The sequence below is a fragment of the Fistularia commersonii genome, chromosome 3 (assembly GCF_037954325.1).
Source record: "Fistularia commersonii isolate RoL2024-O1a breed Wild chromosome 3, RoL_Fcom_v1.0, whole genome shotgun sequence".
Taxonomy (NCBI): domain Eukaryota; kingdom Metazoa; phylum Chordata; class Actinopteri; order Syngnathiformes; family Fistulariidae; genus Fistularia; species Fistularia commersonii.
This window is the reverse complement of record NC_141286.1, coordinates 23780931-23798690: the sequence shown is the minus strand read 5'-3', so window position 1 is coordinate 23798690 and position 17760 is coordinate 23780931. Positions and strand designations below refer to the sequence as shown.

The 17760-nt window shown below is 46.8% G+C and overlaps 2 protein-coding genes across 2 annotated transcripts; one reads left to right on the top strand and one right to left on the bottom strand.

The window, feature by feature from the left end:
- Nucleotides 1-2714: 2714 nt before the first annotated feature.
- LOC147235928 (cell surface A33 antigen-like) lies at nucleotides 2715-6687 on the bottom strand. Its single transcript, XM_086144301.1, has 7 exons — nucleotides 6541-6687; nucleotides 5811-5977; nucleotides 5522-5738; nucleotides 4706-4870; nucleotides 4322-4438; nucleotides 4109-4238; nucleotides 2715-3971 (listed from the first exon to the last, which is right to left on the bottom strand). Exons 1-7 carry the CDS (start codon nucleotides 6578-6580, stop codon nucleotides 3479-3481), a joined length of 1329 nt encoding a protein of 442 aa, XP_086000427.1. The 5' UTR covers nucleotides 6581-6687; the 3' UTR covers nucleotides 2715-3478.
- A 2706-nt stretch (nucleotides 6688-9393) lies between these two features.
- Nucleotides 9394-16666, top strand: grpr (gastrin-releasing peptide receptor). The gene is made up of 4 exons (XM_086144302.1): nucleotides 9394-9742; nucleotides 12399-12750; nucleotides 15744-15857; nucleotides 16293-16666. Exons 1-4 carry the CDS (start codon nucleotides 9435-9437, stop codon nucleotides 16572-16574), a joined length of 1056 nt encoding a protein of 351 aa, XP_086000428.1. The 5' UTR covers nucleotides 9394-9434; the 3' UTR covers nucleotides 16575-16666.
- The last annotated feature ends 1094 nt before the right edge of the window (nucleotides 16667-17760 follow it).

Below are 17760 nucleotides of genomic sequence, written 5' to 3'. Positions count from 1 at the left end.
ACAGGAGGCAATTTAATGGTTTCCAAAGACTCCTGTGATATCTTGATGAGTGGCTCGAACTGTGTGCGACACGGGGGGCGGCTCCGGGGATCCGAGCGAGCGAAAATGAAAAGTTGCGGATCGCATCTGAACGGCGCGATAACAAGTGGCGAAGTGTTGGAGGTCGTCGAAAAAGCCAGCACCAAGCTGACCCCTCACTCTGCCACCACCTCACCTTGGAAGAAAATTAAAAGTAACAGGAGAAATCATCGTGACTGAAGCTAATTGTTAGCGCAGGTGGTGTTTTCCTCTGAGCTTCCTGCCGCCGTGGAGATAACAAAAAACGTCACGGTGGCTTTCGGAGGGAGCGTCTCTAATGAGGTCCGACGGGCTTCGCCTGCCGCAAAAAAACAAAGAGGAATAGACGAGAGACGAGAGAGACAGTGGGTTTTAATCTGTTTCTTTGCAGAAGTGGCTCGACTAATACAATCTAAAGCACCCAGACGGGCGAGCTGCGCTCACGTCGGGGCACCGGGGCGTTTCCTGCTTCCCCATGACTTTGCAGCTGCGTGACCTCTTCTCACTTTATCGATACTTGACTGGCTCATCTGTGTTTTACATGTTCATCATTATATTTTTCCCGGATAATAAAGGCGTCTAAAGCGGGGAATCTGACCCGGTTTGGGAGCATTAATGACTCAAGGACCTTCTGAACCAACTGTCTTCTAAGCCGCCTTGGGTTAAAGACCCCACAAGGGGCAATAACTACCTACTTGGAATTTGAGGGGATGGGTTAGCCCGGAGGGGTCGCCTTGTTGTAAGTCAGAGTTTGAAATCCAGCACCTTGACGATAAAATGTCCTGAATAGCTTTGGTTTTGAATCAATTCTGTCGCTGTGTGCCTCAGCAGGAACGAAATAAAATCATCGGAGCCAATCGGAGAGCTGTCTTGGAGGACGGGGGGTCCGGATAAGGATGTCCTGGATGGTGCTGGCGGTTTGATCATCATATTTGGACTGTCGGTGGCATTTTCAAACTGCGACAAGAGGAAGGGAAGAACAGAACAGTTACCCCACGGCGCATTCTTCCTCCTCTCTCTTCTTCTTCTGGCGTTTGTATCAACAGATGATGACGACCAGAAGGATCAAACTGGACTTGAATTTCTTCTCTTGAAGACGTGAGTCGGGACCCCTCGCCTCTCGGTTGAGGGGGGAAACGTCTTCAAGTGAAGAAATTCAAGTCCGGTTGACGAGACAAGGCGAGTTCGCCGAGAAAACGCTCAGACTTGCGATAATACCAAACATGTTTGATATTGTCGTCAGGCCTATGACTAGGAAAAGACTGAGCTACGACTCTGCTAAGATTTAAGATTAACAGCTTACAGCTAACGGCCGAGATGACAGGAGCGTGCTGCAACTCCGCCAAGACTCCGCTACGACTCTTAAGATTCTCTTCTGATGCCCAGTTTTAAGTCTGCGATTGGGATAAAAAAACCTATGCATTAAATTGTATTCATCCATACTTTCCGGATGGAAGATGTGTGAGAGCTTCTTAGCCTCCATGTTTGCAAATTAAAAAGAATATAACTTTTAGGATCAGCGAGAAGATACTCTCCTTGGATCTGTGAGGAGCCGAGCTGATGCAGCTCAGACGGATGAGGTGCAACTTCTGGGTGATGTAAAAAAATAACAGAAAATAAATTACTCCTGAAAATCGATGAGGGGAAACGGTGGGACTCACAAAGGCTGAGGAGGGCCGCGAAGAAGATCCAGTGATCCATGACCTTGAGGATGATAAGTGTCCCGGCAGACGGAAGTGAGACCGTCGATTCGAACGGACGTCGGTCCGGTGCGGTTCGGTGCATTGCCCCGCCCCTCTGGTGGGATTGACAGGGAGCTCAGCCAATCACAGACGCTCCTTCTGCACAAGTACCATTCTTCATGCGCAACCCCACGTGTCTCGGCTTGTCCTCTCAACCGACACACAGAAACACACACGTACACATCTGAAGGGAAAGTGAAACCCGCTTCTGTAAACGCAGATATTTAGTTGACATTCTCTCCGCAAATGAAATGTGTGTGTGTGTGTGTGTGTGTGTGTGTGTGTGTGTGTGTGTGTGTGTATGTGTGTGCCCGCCAAAATGACCATCAGGTTAGAACTGGAGAAGCATGTAGACCCGTTAGACAGGTTGGACAGGGACCCGTTTGCAGACGCGCACACACACACACACACACACACACACACACACACATACACACACACACTCACAGTCATGTTTACATCACTTCAGAAGACCCTTCACCCCCTTAACCTTACTGCTACAGTGTGGCCTTCACTGCAATTTAGCCCGATTCAAGGATTTTTGCGTAGTTTTTATTAAATTTTCCAAAACACACATACACACACACACACACATACACACACCACTTCTGTCAAGCCTTTCTTGCATACTTCCGCTCATCACACCACAAAGTTGTAGAAGTTACACTTGTCAAAGAAAAATTTAACAATCATATTACAGTGAAACATCCCATTTGATGTACACAGAAACCAGAGTGTGTGTGTGTGTGTGTGTGTGTGTGAAGTAGTTTGCAAATTATTAAATTTCACATTTATCTTCTACTTCACTTTCCTTATAAACAGTGAGTTTTAATCTGTGTAATGAATATGAAGTGATCGAGTATCTAATGCTTATGAATGTATTTACACTCATCTTCCACTAATAGCTGGAGCGTCTTGAGATTTAAACTGTTTATTGAGTATTAGTTTGTATATCTTTTTCGTTTTGTGCTCCATGTTTGCCCAAAATCACCGCGTATAAACATCAATCTATCCATCAAATGCATGAGCGAAAAAAACATGACAACTCGTATTGTCATTCATTCATTCATTCATTCATTCATTCATTCATTCATTATCTATACCTCTTTTCCTGCACACAGGCATCTCCTATCCCTGCTGTGATTGGACGAGAGTCGGGTTCAAAGTGAGCTGATCCCCAGTCCATCACAGGGCCGCTTTTAGAGACATCAAATAATTCGAGCTCTCATTTGGACATTATACAGAAACATACAACATTCGCTCTCCGGTTCACTCGAATCGGAGCGTTGCAGACCGAAGGACCCTCCGAACCATCAGTGGCTTCTTTTTAACCGCCTTGTTGCCAACACCGGCGTCAAAGGCCTCGCAGGGCGAAGAAGCTCCCGATTACTTGCCTCAGAATATCGGAGGGGACGGTTGAGCCCGATAGAATCAGGAGGAAAGTCCCGCAGCTTTTGTTATTTACTATCAATATCTAAGAAGTGGTCAATTTGTTGAAAGTCAGTTTGAATTCCAGCAGCTTGACAATAAAATGTCCAGGATAGCTTTGGTTTTTAAATCAATGATGTCGCCGTGATGATCAAATGAAATCATGGGAGCCAATCGGAAAGCTGTAATTGGTAACCTTGGATGGCAGAAGGGGTTAGGATGGGAGGTATGGCTCGGACGGTTGAGAGGTCTTAGTCGTCGTAGTCTCTCCTGGATCGCGCGGGCGGTTTGTCACGATCATCATACGGCTCGTCGTAGCGGTCGTCGTCTTCGTAGCGGCGGTCTCTGTGCCGGTCATCGTCACGGCGACGGTCGTCTTCGTAGCGCTCGTGGCGGTCGTTGTACTTTTCCCGTCTGTCGGTGTAGTCGCTTCGTTGGTCATCGTTGTAGTCGCTGCGGCGGTCGTTGTAGTCGCTGCGGCGGTCGTCGTAGTCGCTACGGCGGTCGTTGTAGTCGCTGCGGCGGTCGTCGTAGTCGCTGCGGCGGTCGTCGTAGTCGCTGCGGCGGTCGTCGTAGTCGCTACGGCGGTCGTTGTAATCTCTGCGGGGGCTGTGGTCTCTTTCACGCCGGTCTTCGTAGTGGTCTCGGCCGTCGGCCGGATCCCTCACGCTGGATTCGTCGCGATCAACCTTCCTGTCAACACGTCGATTCTCGTCATCGTCGTCGTGGAACTCCTCTCGAGCTCTGGAAATCAACAGAACCAGCGAGCGGGGAACGGTAAATCGCAAACATTGGGCGTTGTTGTATTGGCGCTAACGATAACTGTCGGTTAGCGCTGACTTCCAACTACTCCAAGCGGTAGTGAAGAACAGAACAGTTACCCCATGGCGTATTCTTCCGCCTCTCTCTTCTTCTTCTGCCGTTGGCAGCAGCAGATGATGATGGCCAGAAGGATCAAACCGCCTACAACTGCAGCGGCGATTCCTCCAATGGCTCCCATGTTCATGGAAGCTAGGAGAGACCCAAAGACAGCGTGTTGGAATGAAACCCGGAGTGTTCCAGGAAGTCACGGTGCGGCAGCGAAGGTTTCTCACGAGGCATGACGGAGAGGGTGATGCTGCAAGTGGCGGAGCGGATCTTGTTCTTGGAGGTGCAGGTGAAGTAGCCCGAGGTTTCTATGGAGATGTTGAACAGTTGCAGGACCCCCTTGTCTGAAAGAGCGAGAAAGAGCGTTTACCTTTTTAGGCACTTCCATGTGGAACCGACCAACCTGACATGTAAAACAAAGCCTGCCCAACATGGCCGCTGGAGTTCCGTGACCGTTTGCGGTCTGAACCACAGGTTTCATCGCAATGTGATAATGTTTTGATTATGAGGACAGAAAAAGCTTGTAATGTGTATAATACATCCAGAAGACCGCCGGTTGAAACCAACGCACAAGGTACAAACCGCTGAGAACGAGTGCCGCCTCTACTTACCGACAATGCTTCCTGGGATTTTCTCACGAGTGGCATTTTGGACGTCCCGACTCTCCCAGGTGTACTCGGGCTGCGGCGAGCCCTCTTCAGAATGGCAGGTCAGGGTGATGTCCTGTCCGTACTGTGCTTTCCCATCCATCTTGCAGATCGGCGTCGACGGAGCCACTTGAAATAAAGAGGTAATGAGTTGTTGCTGCGAGGGCAGACGTTAATAAACCCGCAGGATCTTGGATGATCTTTCAAAGTCATCCACATTAGGGGAATATGATAGAAAACACACTGTCTTGCATTCATTCATTCTGACGCCTAGATTACTTACAACCATTAAATCATTTTCACCGACGGCCACATCAGTGTAATGTTGCCCTCAAAAGGCCACATGTAACTGTAACAGCATTAATATAACTACATGTAACCAAATGTAATGTAAAATGAATGTAACTACTCCTTAATGTTAAATAAATCTGAACTTTTTACTCATTCAAATCCAAAATGTTACACATGCACTCCCATCTTTCTTGTAACAGCCTTCTGTCTGCATCAACTTGCCACTTCCTGGACATTTAGGGATTATTTGTTTTTCTCAATCCCACCTGTTGAAAATCACATTGATGTGGATGCATTGCAATGTAGCGGCAAGATGCTATTAGATCGACATGAACAGTGACTTAAAAGGTCCGATAGTGACTTAATTATGACTTATTTATTTCAAGAGCAGACATGTAGATCCAGGGAGCCATTATCTCCAATGATACATGTTTTGGGATGGAGAAAACGACACTCCCAAAAAAAAAAAACCCATAAAGGAGGCGTTACCTAGAACCACCACACGCGTCGTGGCGGCCGGCTTGCCCTCGTCGTCCATTGGGATCTGGAGGCGACACTGAAACACCTTGTTGTCGGCCAGCGTGATGGAGGTCAGCTTCAGGTCGGCCTTTCCGGTCGCGAGGTCCATGTCCAGGGATACTCTGCCTTCGTAAATTTGCTTGATGTCAAGGATGTCCCGACTCCCGTAGTAGGTGAGGATCACCGTCTGACGGGAAACGAAAGCATGTTATACAGGGAGGAGGGGTGGATGGACGGACGGACAGGTGGACAAACCTACATCTTTAGCATTGGGTTCTGATCCTTCAATGTTCCACGTGATGACTGGGCCTACAGGTTTTGCCAATTTGGACTTGAATCTGCAGGGCAGCGTGATGTTGTCCCCTCTGGCGAACTCATATAACTTCTGCGGTATCGTCACCTCCAGTGCTTCAACGCCACACGCCACTGTTTGTAAACACACACACTCTACTGAGAACGCATTTATTCACATTTTTCGGACAGAATGTGTGCGAGAACGTCATCTCCAGAAGCTGCGAGGCGCATGCCGTCGCTTCTACCACTCGACAATTTCGAACCACAAAAACCATCAAACATCAACAGAACAATGGAGGTCTTCTGCAGCTCAGCGAATCTGCCGGAGAGTTGGCGGTTTGATTTCGGGCTCCTCCTGTCTGCAGGTCCAAGACCGCTTGGCCTAGCGTGTGAATCCTGTGTGAATGGGTGAATGCTATCTTGAGAAAGGTGCGACCGCGCTCCAGAGGTGGAGAACATTTTCCCTTCGCAGACCTGTTCTTCTCATTTCGGGTCAGAACGGTAAAAAACATCAACAGAGAACATTCCCAGCCTACAAGTTTTGCGAATAAAAAATAATATAAGAAGAAGAATACTATGAGGGGCCGAGTTGATGGAGCTCAGAAGGGTGTGGTGCAACTCCAGTTCCGGGTGAAAAAAAAACAACAGAAAATCAACTAATCCTGAAAATCGATTAGAGAAACGGTGGGACTCACAGAGGCAGAGGAGGGCCGCGAAGGAGATCCAGCGATCCATGATCCTGAGGATGATAATTCCTCGGTGCCCCGGCGGACTGGCTGGAAGTGAGACCGTCGGTTCGAACGGGCGGCGCTCCGGTGCGCCTCGGAGCGCGTAGCCCCGCCCCTTCGGCTGGATTGACAGGGAGCTCAGCCAATCACAGACGCTCTTTCCGCACAGGTAACATTCTTCGAGCGCCCGCCTGACGCGTCTCGGCTTGTCCTCTCGACCGACACACACACACACACACACACACACACACACACACACAGAATGATACTGAAACCCGCTTCTTTAAAATATTATATTTCGTTGAATCTCTTTCTGCGTCTGCGTAAATTCGTGTGTGTATGTGTGTGTTTGTGTGTGTGTGTGAGTGTGAGTGTAAGTGTGTGTGTATTCGTGCATATGTGTATGTGTGGGGTGTGTGCGCGCCTTCAGACGCCAAATATCGTCAGGTTGGAACAAGAGAAGCGTCTCGACCCGTCAGACCAGTCGAACAGGGAAAGACCCGCCCGCAAGCACACACACACACACACACACACACACACACACACACACACACACACACACACACACACACACACACACACACACACACACACAGTCGCTCGCATTCTCAGTTATTGAGAGACGTATCAAGGAATTTGTAATGGTTGAACGTGAGTTGGGGGCGCGGTTCCTCCACTGCGTCTCATTTACACATTATTATGAAGTTACACACATAAATGAACACGCACACACATTTCCGCGTCGTTGATCTGGTCCTTTCGATGATTGCAGTTCTTGTTACCAGCTTGTGTGTGTGTTATCTGATTGATTGCAAACGAAATATATATACCTGTGAACTTGTATATAATGGTTTGGGACACGCGAACATACACACACACATACACACACACACGCACACACACATACACACACGCACACACACACGCACACACTGAGCTCTGGCTTTAGTTGAGGAGTTACACAACAGCGCTCTCTAGAGGATGTTACTGAAAGCGGCTGCTGATCGTTTTCTCAATGAAAACCGTTCACTTAGAGTAGAAGTGCGCGCGCGCGCGCGTGTGTGTGTGTGTTTATGGGTGTGTTATAACATTTGCCATGTAATACAACAATGAAGTTTTCTGTTCTGTGGGGCACTTAATGTGATTTCTGGTGACAAAAGAGAAGACGCATGTGTGTGTGTGTGTGCTTGTGTGTGTGCTTGTGTGTGTGTGTGTGTGTGTGTGTGTGCTTGTGTGTGTGTTTGTGTGTTTGTGTGTGTGTGTGTGTGTGTGTGTGTGTTTGTGTGTGTGTGTATTTTTAGGTTTCTATTCTGTGAGATACCTAATATGACTTCTGGTGACTCAAAACACCACAACACGGGTCTTTTGTCTCAATGGGAACGTGTGTGTGTGTGTGTGAGTGTGTGTGAGTGTGTTGAACCAATATACACTACATAAGTGCCTTTGGCCTTCTTTCGCGCACCATCGCCTCGCCTGGTCGTGCTGGAGCAGTGCGTGGATCGCACCGCCGCTCCTCCTCGCCTCCTCCCTGGTCCTCCAGGCCGCCGCTCCTCCTCCTCCGGGCGGCTGCGGAGGAAACACAAACGCGGGAGGGGATGATTAGCCGCTCCTCTGCTCCTCAAAAGCCTGCAGGGCATCATTTAAGTCCTCATGTTTGTTCCGAATCATCAGCTGCTTCTCCCTGTCTGAAGGACGCAGCGACATCACCGGTGCCCGCCGAGCTCCTTAGAACCGGCGCAGCGGGGGGATGGAGGGGTGGAAGGATGAAGGGAGGGATGGAGGGATGGAGGGATGGAGGGGTGGAAGATCCTCTGTCAGGTGCGCGTTCCGAGGCCAGCCAACTTCCGGTTTCAACCGGAACCGCGCAGGTTTGACGGTGAACTTGGAGAAGTTTGAAAGACAAACAGAAATGGAAACATGAAGTTTGATGCTCCATGAGACACCTGTCAGCCAATAGGAGGGACCGATGCTGGTGCGTGTGTGTGTGTGTGTGTATGTGTGTGTGTGTGTGTGTGTGAGAGAGAGAGAGAGAGAGAGAGAGAGAGAGAGCAAGTAGGGGGCGTGCGTGCGAATGTGTGTGTGTGTTTGTGTGTGTGTGTGTAAGAGATAGAGCGTGCGTGCGAGCGAGTGTGTGTTTATTGCCGAAAGAGACAGTGTGTGGGAGAGAGAAATGCGTGCGTGGGTGCATTTGTGCGCGCATGCGTGTGTGTGTGCGTGCGTGTGCATATACGTGTGTTTGTAAGTGTGTGGGGAGGGTTGAGGGTCTTACTTCACACACACACCCACACACACACACACACACTCACGCACAAATGCTATCTCTATCATACACTCTCTCTCTCTCTCTCTCTCTCTCTCTCACACACACACACACACCCACACACACACACGCATGCTATCCGTCTCACACATACACACTCACAAATACACACTTGACTGCCATCTGACGCACGCATGCTCTCTCTCTCTCTCTCTCTCTCTCTCTCTCTCACACACACACACACACACACACACACACACACACACACACAAACACACACACACACACACACACACACAAACACACACACACAAACACGAACACACACGCACACAAACACACACGCACATATACACACACGCATGCTATCCGTCTCCCACATACACACTTGACTGCCATCTGACGCATGCATGCTCTCTCTCTCTCACACACACACACACACACACACACAAACACACACACTAAACCCATCGATTGAGCGCACGGCGCGCGTCCCCACCTGGCACCGGCCCCCCCCTCTCCTCCCCTCCCCTCCCCTCTCCCCCCCGGATCCGAGCCGCGTCCGGCGGCGCGTCCTGACTTCCGGTCCGGTCCGACGACGATGTGGCCCGCCGGCGTGGCGATCGCCGCGGTGTACGGCGTGATCAGCGTGCTCGGTCTGGTGGGAAACATCACGCTCATCCGGACCTTCTGCTCCTCCAAGGCGGCGCGCAACGTGCCGAACCTGTTCATGTCCAGCCTGGCGCTCGGCGACGTCCTGCTGCTCCTCACCTGCGCGCCCGTGGACGCCAGCCGCTTCCTGTCCGAGGAGTGGCTGTTCGGCCGGCTGGGCTGCAAGGTCATCCCCTTCGTCCAGCTCACCTCGGTCGGCGTGTCGGTGTTCACGCTCACCGCCCTCTCCGCGGACAGGTAGGCTGACAACCGCGGGAATCGACGCCCGGACTCGCCTGTCAGGCGCCGGTGAACTTTTGGACCGTGAAGATCCCGCCGATTGAATATTTTATTTTCCGCTATAAATCTTTGCAGAGGGTTTCCAGTGCTGCCGCTATTACACAGATATTATTACATATTTAGTATTGATATTGTAATTATTATCAGATATCCTCTACTGCATCACTATTGCAAAGGTGAAAGTATTATCATTGTATAAAAAATATGAAATAATATGAATAGAAAAGAATTATAAAAATATTATCATTATCATTATCATTATCACAACGACTACTACTAATACTAATAATAATGATAATATTTTTATAAATTCTTTTCTATTCATATTATTTCATATTTTTTATACAATTAGCTCAGGAATAAAAAAAGTATTTATGATTCTGATTTCCAATTATTATGATTATCATGATGATTATGCTTTGATTAATAATATTTATCATTCTTTTCTATCATCATCATCATTATATGCTGTCGACCGATCCTTTCTGCTACTGCAGACATGAAAGTATAATCATTATCATTATTTTTAATATTATTATTATCATCATTATTATCATTACTGCTACTACTATTACAACAACTACTACTACTACTACTATTATTATTATTATTATTATTATTACCACTTCTTGTGTCTACTACTACTATAATAATAATAATAATAATAATAATTATTATTATTATTATCATTATTACTATTACTAGTATTTCTCATTCTTATTATTACTACTAAAACAACCATTAGTTATTATTATGATTATTATTATTACTATTATTATTATTGTCATTATTGTTATCATCATCATCATTAGATGTTATGATGTCCTTTCACTTAATAATGAAATCTCAAAAGTATGATCTCTAACTACTTGGTACAGTTTCGTATGCGTGGCTCGAGCGGACTGTGCGATTAGACGTCCGCCACGCCGTCCCGGTTGCTTGGGAGAGCAGAGTTGGGTTGCTCATAATTCATCCGGCGCAACGTGCAAAGGTCAGGACGGGGGTCGCGTCTCTCCATGTCGCTTCTGATTTAACGAGCTTGGTCATAACAAACTTGCAAGTTTGTCACAGACTTGTTGACTTTTGTTGACTCACTCACACACACACACACACACACACACACACACAAACACATAGTGTTAAGTGATTTGAATGAGTGTTAAGGCATCAGAGGCGAGATGGCGGCGGCTGCAAGAAGGTGAGAGATGAGCGTTGGCGGGTCACCACTGCCCCCCGGCGACTTCATGAGTCACTGAATTCCTGTAACCTGTCGATACCTGACGCTTTTAGCACATCTCGAATCGAGTGTCTTGATCTCCCTGTTGGGCGGCAGTGGCGGCGGTGGTGGCGGAGGCGGCGGTAGCGTGTTGAGTTGGTGATATAAGCCGCAGGGATGCTCCGAAGTTATGGGAAGATGCTAATGCTAACAATTGCTAACGAGACGTCTGAAATCATGTGAAATCACCTGCTTTTATATTTATTTTATCTATAAATTATTTCAAAAGGAAAAGTAAAAGTCAGGAATAAAATTATTTTTTTTTGCACGATTTCTTGCCAGAATTTAATCAGTGTGATCAGATTCCTTGTTGAACAGCTGCAGCTCATCCAGACTCATGGCTAATAGAAATACCTAGGTGATTTACAGTAATAAATGATTCTATTAGATTACAACACACACAAACACGCACATATTTGGCTAAGCCTGCGTCCGTGCAGTGTTTATAAACACGGGAGGCTGCAAGCGGTGCAAGCGTTAAGGGAAAGTTAAGGGAAAGCATTCGGGATATTCCGATGTTTTGTACGTGCTGGATCGACGTCACGGTTGTACACGAAAATCATGGAGCGATTACGACATCAGGTCAAACCCGGGCGATCGACCGGCAATCGGTGTCAATAACGGACGAGGGTTTATTTTAACCTCATTTAGCAGCAGAAACACCTCATCATATCAGCAGGTGTTCTTTGAGGAGCGTCGTTTTATCGTTAAAGAAGTAAGCCTTCATTCTCGATATTATTGCGTCATAAGATTTAAAGGTCTGGACAATCGGTGGTCTCCAATGATGGTCTCCGCAGGTTTTGGACCGTTTGTGGAACATGGAAGGAACCTGGAAGGAACATGGAGACGCCACATGGAAAGGCCGCGGTTGGAATCCAACCGGGGACCTCCCCGAGACGGAAGTGCTAACCGCTGCTTTTCCATCGGGTCTTTCTTCTCTTTAGCCCGAATTGGAGTTAAGAAAAGAAGGAAACCTTCTGCTCTGTGATCTCATGTGAAGTCAGAAGATTCCTGGCTTCACAATTCTTCACAATTTGAATGTCATTCTATTAGTGCCGCCGAACCCTCGGGTAATTACACACAAACATCCGTGCAAGAAAAAAAAAAAACGTCGTAATCTTCAGAACATGGCCGCCTCTCATTTCCTCCATCCCTGGCGGAGGTTCTCCTGAATAGGCCCATTATTCCATCTGCCGGTCTCAGCAGCGGTATGATTGCTTTGCCCTTTTAGCAGTGAATGTTTTCTCTCCCTTTTGACAGGCAGAAATGGAGGACCTTCATTCGGCCTCGAAGACCACCCGCAGAGCACTCACGCCTGTCCGTCCGTCCCGCTTGCAGGTACAGGGCCATCGTGAAGCCGCTGGACATCCAAACGTCCGGGTCCCTCGCCAGCATCGTCCTCCGGGCGGCGCTCATCTGGCTCCTGTCGCTGGTCCTGGCCATCCCCGAAGCCGTCTTCTCCGACCTCCACACCTTCACCGTCGCCTCCACCAACGAGAGCTTTGTCACCTGTGCCCCGTATCCCCACGCCGGCGAGCTCCACCCCAAGATCCACTCCACCGCCTCCTTCCTCATTTTCTACGTCATCCCCCTGCTGGTCATTTCGGTGTATTACGCTTTCATCGCCAGCAGCCTGATGAGGAGCGCCTCCAACCTGCCCGTGGAGGGGAACGTGCACGCCAGACGCCAGGCGGGTGACCCGTGCACACCTGCGCACAACATTCATTCATTCATTCATTCATTCAATCGTTCATTCGTGCGAGAGAGGTGGATACAGAGAATTGGGTCAGTCCAGAGGTGGGCAATTATTTTGGCTGTCTGACCACAATTCTTGTTTAATTTTTATGCGCGGGCCAACAAGGTATCATGTAAATTAAATAAAATGAAAATTTTTATTGAAATATTTAAATTTTTTGGCATTTTGTTTCAACTTTAAAATCATTCATGATCATAAAATGTACCAACATTATTTTGTATGTCATCAAACTAAATACAAAATTAAACAAAAGGGGAAAAAAAATCTAAATTCAATATTGATTTAAAATACTTAAAATTATTTTAAGAAATATTTTAAATGTTAAAATTGTATATTATTTTTTCAATTTTAATTGTGATTAAAATTGAAATTATTATTCAAAATTAAAATTATTTTAAGAAAAATGTAATTAATATTAAAATTTAAATTTTAAAAATTATACATTTATTGAATCTTAATAAATGTATTGCTACTATAGTTAATATTGAAATACTTTTTAATATTAATAAATCATTTATGATATTAATAAATACTTTTACTTGGACGGAAAATGCCCACGTCTGGGTTGGTCAGTGCTTCCCAATTATTTTCTGTTATGCCCCCTTAGGAAGAAGAAAACTTTTTGCCCCCCCAACTCTGCGACGCAACTGTAAATAGAATAATTTGTCCACAAATTGCTCTGCGTACACCTCTGCATAACATCGTATCCTTATTAACATTAAAGAAAAGAAAAAAAGAAAGGAATATTGATCATCTTGCAACAAAGAATTTGTTTTTTTAGCCCGTAAAGCTTTAAAGTGCATCAATGAGCCTGAAAATAAAAAAAAATGAAATCTTTATGTAAACTATAAATTTGATCGACCGAACCATTTGATACTGAAGAATAAAATTAAATAAATTTCCAAAATAATAGTAATGATGAATTCAAATTGATCAGCAACATTAAAAGCACAATATAAAAAAAACACTTTAACCAACAAAAAAAAAATTGATTTTTTTTTTTCTTTTAATCAAAATGAGGAAGTCGGGATGAATGGCTACAATGAGCAGGTTTTGCAGTGCACGGCTTTTCCAAGCGTGATTCTGCAACTCTCGGCTCACAGCAAACACAGCGATCGTTCCTCGTCTCCCACCGTCGTCGCAGTGAAGCCAAGCGCTACGTACGCGTCCCCATATTTCCTGGTCTTAGCTTTCGGGTGACTTTCTTTTGTCTCTCCTCGCCTTTCTTATCATCCCCGTTAAATACTTTTCAATGGTGTCGCTTGTGGGGTTTTTTTTTGCACTTCATATCTCCTGCTCTGTGCTGTGTGCGTGCAAGCTCGGTACAAAAAAAAACCAACACCTTAGAGCTAATACTGTGCACACTGACAATAAGAGCGCCGCCGCCACCCACTGTGGATGTGCAATTACACTTTATTCTACTGCAACAAAAGTAAGCATGTTCCCCGGGGTCACACGCGCCTCCGTTGGTATCGCATTGCGCCCCACTGGTTGAGAAGCAATGGATTAGATGGAGGAGGTTGATTTGTTGCGGCGCCCCGAAGGGAAAAGAAAGTAAAAGCAGAAGAATGAATTCATTCATTCACACACTCACTCAGCATCTGCACCGCTGACCCTTCAGTCCGTCCCACGTCATACAGAGGCAACCGTTCACTCTTACGTTTGCACGTCACGAAACAATTCACCCTCTCGTTCACGTCAGATTTAAATATCAAGGATTCAAGAGTTGTCATTACACAGAGTGCAAGGAAATTTAAAGATAGCATCTCTCAGGTGAAGTGGAATCAAAAACAGACAAAACAACCTGAAAAAGCGGCATCTTTGGGCTGGACCAAAAAAATTAAAAAATAATACATAAAAAATAGAAATAATAACTAGAACAGTGGTTCTTAACCTGGGTTCGATCGAACCCCAGGGGTTCGGTGAGTCAGTCTCAGGGGTTCGGCGGAGGTCAAGACACACATTGGTGATGACATCACTGGCTGCAGGTGATCACGCTTCATAGCTCGGCCTAACCGTGCTGCAGGGATTTTGGCGCGCTCAGTTGTAGTAACTTGTGACTGTCGTGATGGTACGTCATGTGATTTCTTTCTTAATATTTGAATCCCTTCGTACTAATTATGTCGGGCAAAAAAAGAAAGCGGTCGGAAGAACACGTACAATACGGATTCACATGTATGACGGAACGTGATTGGAATCGATGTCCTAACTGCATGATTTGCAAAGACAAGATGAGCAATTCTAGTCCAGCACCGGCAAAACTAAGGGAAGGCTTCCTTCAGCTGCATGGAGATGGGAACTACAAGAACATAGCGCTTGCTGGATTCAAGGTGAAGGGAGCCAGATTCGATGAAAAGGCTACTCCGCCTGTTCTTTGTACCCATCAACGAAACGATCCTCGATTCAGTAAAGAAGGGTTCGGTGAATGCGCATGTAAAACAGGTGGGGTTCAGTACCTCCGACAAGGTTAAGAACCACTGAACTAGAAGAAATATGTAGAAAAGAAAAAAGTAAAAATTCAAGAAGTAAAAAAGTGAAGAGTGGAAAATTATCGCATTGCGCTGTATGTGAGGTTCAAGTGTTCAGGGCTGTGCCGAATTAAGTGCGATGTGCGCTCTGGGGTTTTCGATCTGTTTGTTTTTCCCATTCAGCCTCTTATTCATATATCATATCGAGACATTCACTCTCTCATCCACGTCACAAGGGGATATTCAACCGTTCACCCTGTCGTTCACATGCCGGTGCAACGCGGGGTCTCGGAGGAACCCCGGCAACTCCAAGAAGGAAGGCGCCCATGTTGGAATTGAACCCTCTTGCTACGAATCTCCTCCCCATTTAATGCAATCAGAGGGGGTGAGTTTAATGACAGGAGGTGTTTGGTGTGCTGGTCTTCACCTGTGGTCTCCGGCGTTTTTCCCCGCCGACAGGTGGAGTCCAGGAAGCGTCTGGCCCGGACGGTGCTGGTGTTCGTGGGTCTCTTTGCAGTCTGCTGGCTGCCCAGCCACGTCATCTACCTGTACCGCTCCTACCACTACTCCCAGGTCAGGGGCCGGCGAAACGCTCGGGACCGCCTCGCTCGTCTCTGTTGACACTGGCTGCATTAGCAAGCTAGGGCTCATGTCTACGGAGGTTCTCAGTCATCCAGGTCATGGTGAATTCTTGTTGAAATCTTCTTGTCTTGTGCAGCTGGACTTGAATTTCTTCACTCGTAGACGTTTCACCCAAAAAAAATGGTGGCTCGCTGTGTAAATCGAAGAGTTGATCTGCAGAAACTAGGTGTAAGGGGGGTTGTTAATGCTAATGCTAATGCTAATGCTAATGCCAGAGCTCCCATCTTCTGCTCATCAAATTCCAAAAATGGGCCTTCTTGAGCCTGCCCAAACCTACATATTGAATCTACAGGTGGCTGTACAACTTTTACTGAACATTTTTCAGTCTTGTGTGATGTCATCGCCCCTTCTCTCTTCACTCTCCAGCCGGACACCTCGCTGGGTCACTTCGTGAGCAGCGTGGCGGCTCGTATCCTGGCCTTCACCAACTCCTGCCTCAACCCCTTCGCCCTGTACGTGCTGAGCAAGACCTTCCAGAAGCAGTTCAACCGGCAGCTGTGCTGCTGCTGCCGCGTGGCGTTCGGAGGCCCCTCGCAGAGCCGGAAACACTACAACATGCGCGTTACCTCCGTGCGCAGCACCAACCACTCGGTGGCCAGCCTGAGCATGATGAAGGACGGCCACTTCCAGCAGGAGGATTTTGTTTGAGGGAAACATTTAAGGCTCTACGGGTTTTTTTGTTATATTTTTCCTTGTTTCCGATCCCAACGTTCAGCGGGACGTCACCATGCCTTCGTGGCGAGGGGGAGGCGGTTGTCATAGCAACCGGCTGTTTGACTCATCGAGGGTCACATCCGTGAACGCGGCGCTCTCAAAAGGGCGACCTTGCAAAAGACGAGCGAAGACGAACCTCGTCCGATTGGCAAACGTTAAAAAAACAAAGAAAAGCGAAGGAGCGGAATGAGACGAACAAGATGGTGCGGCTGAAACGGCGACCTTAAAAAACAAAACCCAGAAGGTCGCTATCAAAAGGATGGCGGCGGTAAATGATAAATAAAAAGAATTCCAAAAAAAAAAAAAACAACTTTGATTGGTCGGTTTAGTTTTCATCCATTTGGGCCAATTGTCAGGGATGCGTTCAAGATTCAGAGACTCGGCAACCCCTTCGCGGCGGAATTATGGGATGGTGTTAATTATCAAGCACCGCTCTTGGAATCGAAGGCAGAGTTAACCGCTTCCCCCAGTGGTCGTAGATGGACGTGCGGCAGGGATGTGAGCGCTGTGTTTTGTGTTGATCCTGCAGATGCAGCGCTGGGTTCCTAAAAAAATGCCAACAATAACAATAATAATAATAATAATAATAGTAATGTTCTTAAATATGCAGGAAACCCATTCAATTAAAGATTAAATTTTTTTTTTTTCATTTCAGGTGTTTGAATCAATCCAAGGAGTCCTTACCCTACTCTGTACAAAAAAAAAAGAAGTGGAATATTTAATATTTGACTGTGTTATCGTCTAATAATGTCTTGATTTTGTCAATTACTGTGAAGCAGACTGGATGTGCTTATGTTTACTCATCCAATTTGCCGTGATCACCGTCGCCGTGACGGCGAGAAATGTCTCAGATCAGCGCCTGATCTTCAACCCCGGTTTTGATGTCATCACTGTAGTTTTATTACATGTTTATCACGCGTCTGCATGTCAGGTTGGTGGATTTTTGTTATTGTTTTTTTTTTTTTTTTTTTTTTTTTGAGCTGCTCCCCGTCCTAGCCGTTAGCCTAGTTACCCGGTGTCCACCGGGAGAGTGCAAAATAAAGCGCGGGTTGTCCAAACCTGCCTCACCGGTCACGAGTTGAATTTCTTCATTCTCCGTTGTGTCTCTGCGCGGTTGTTG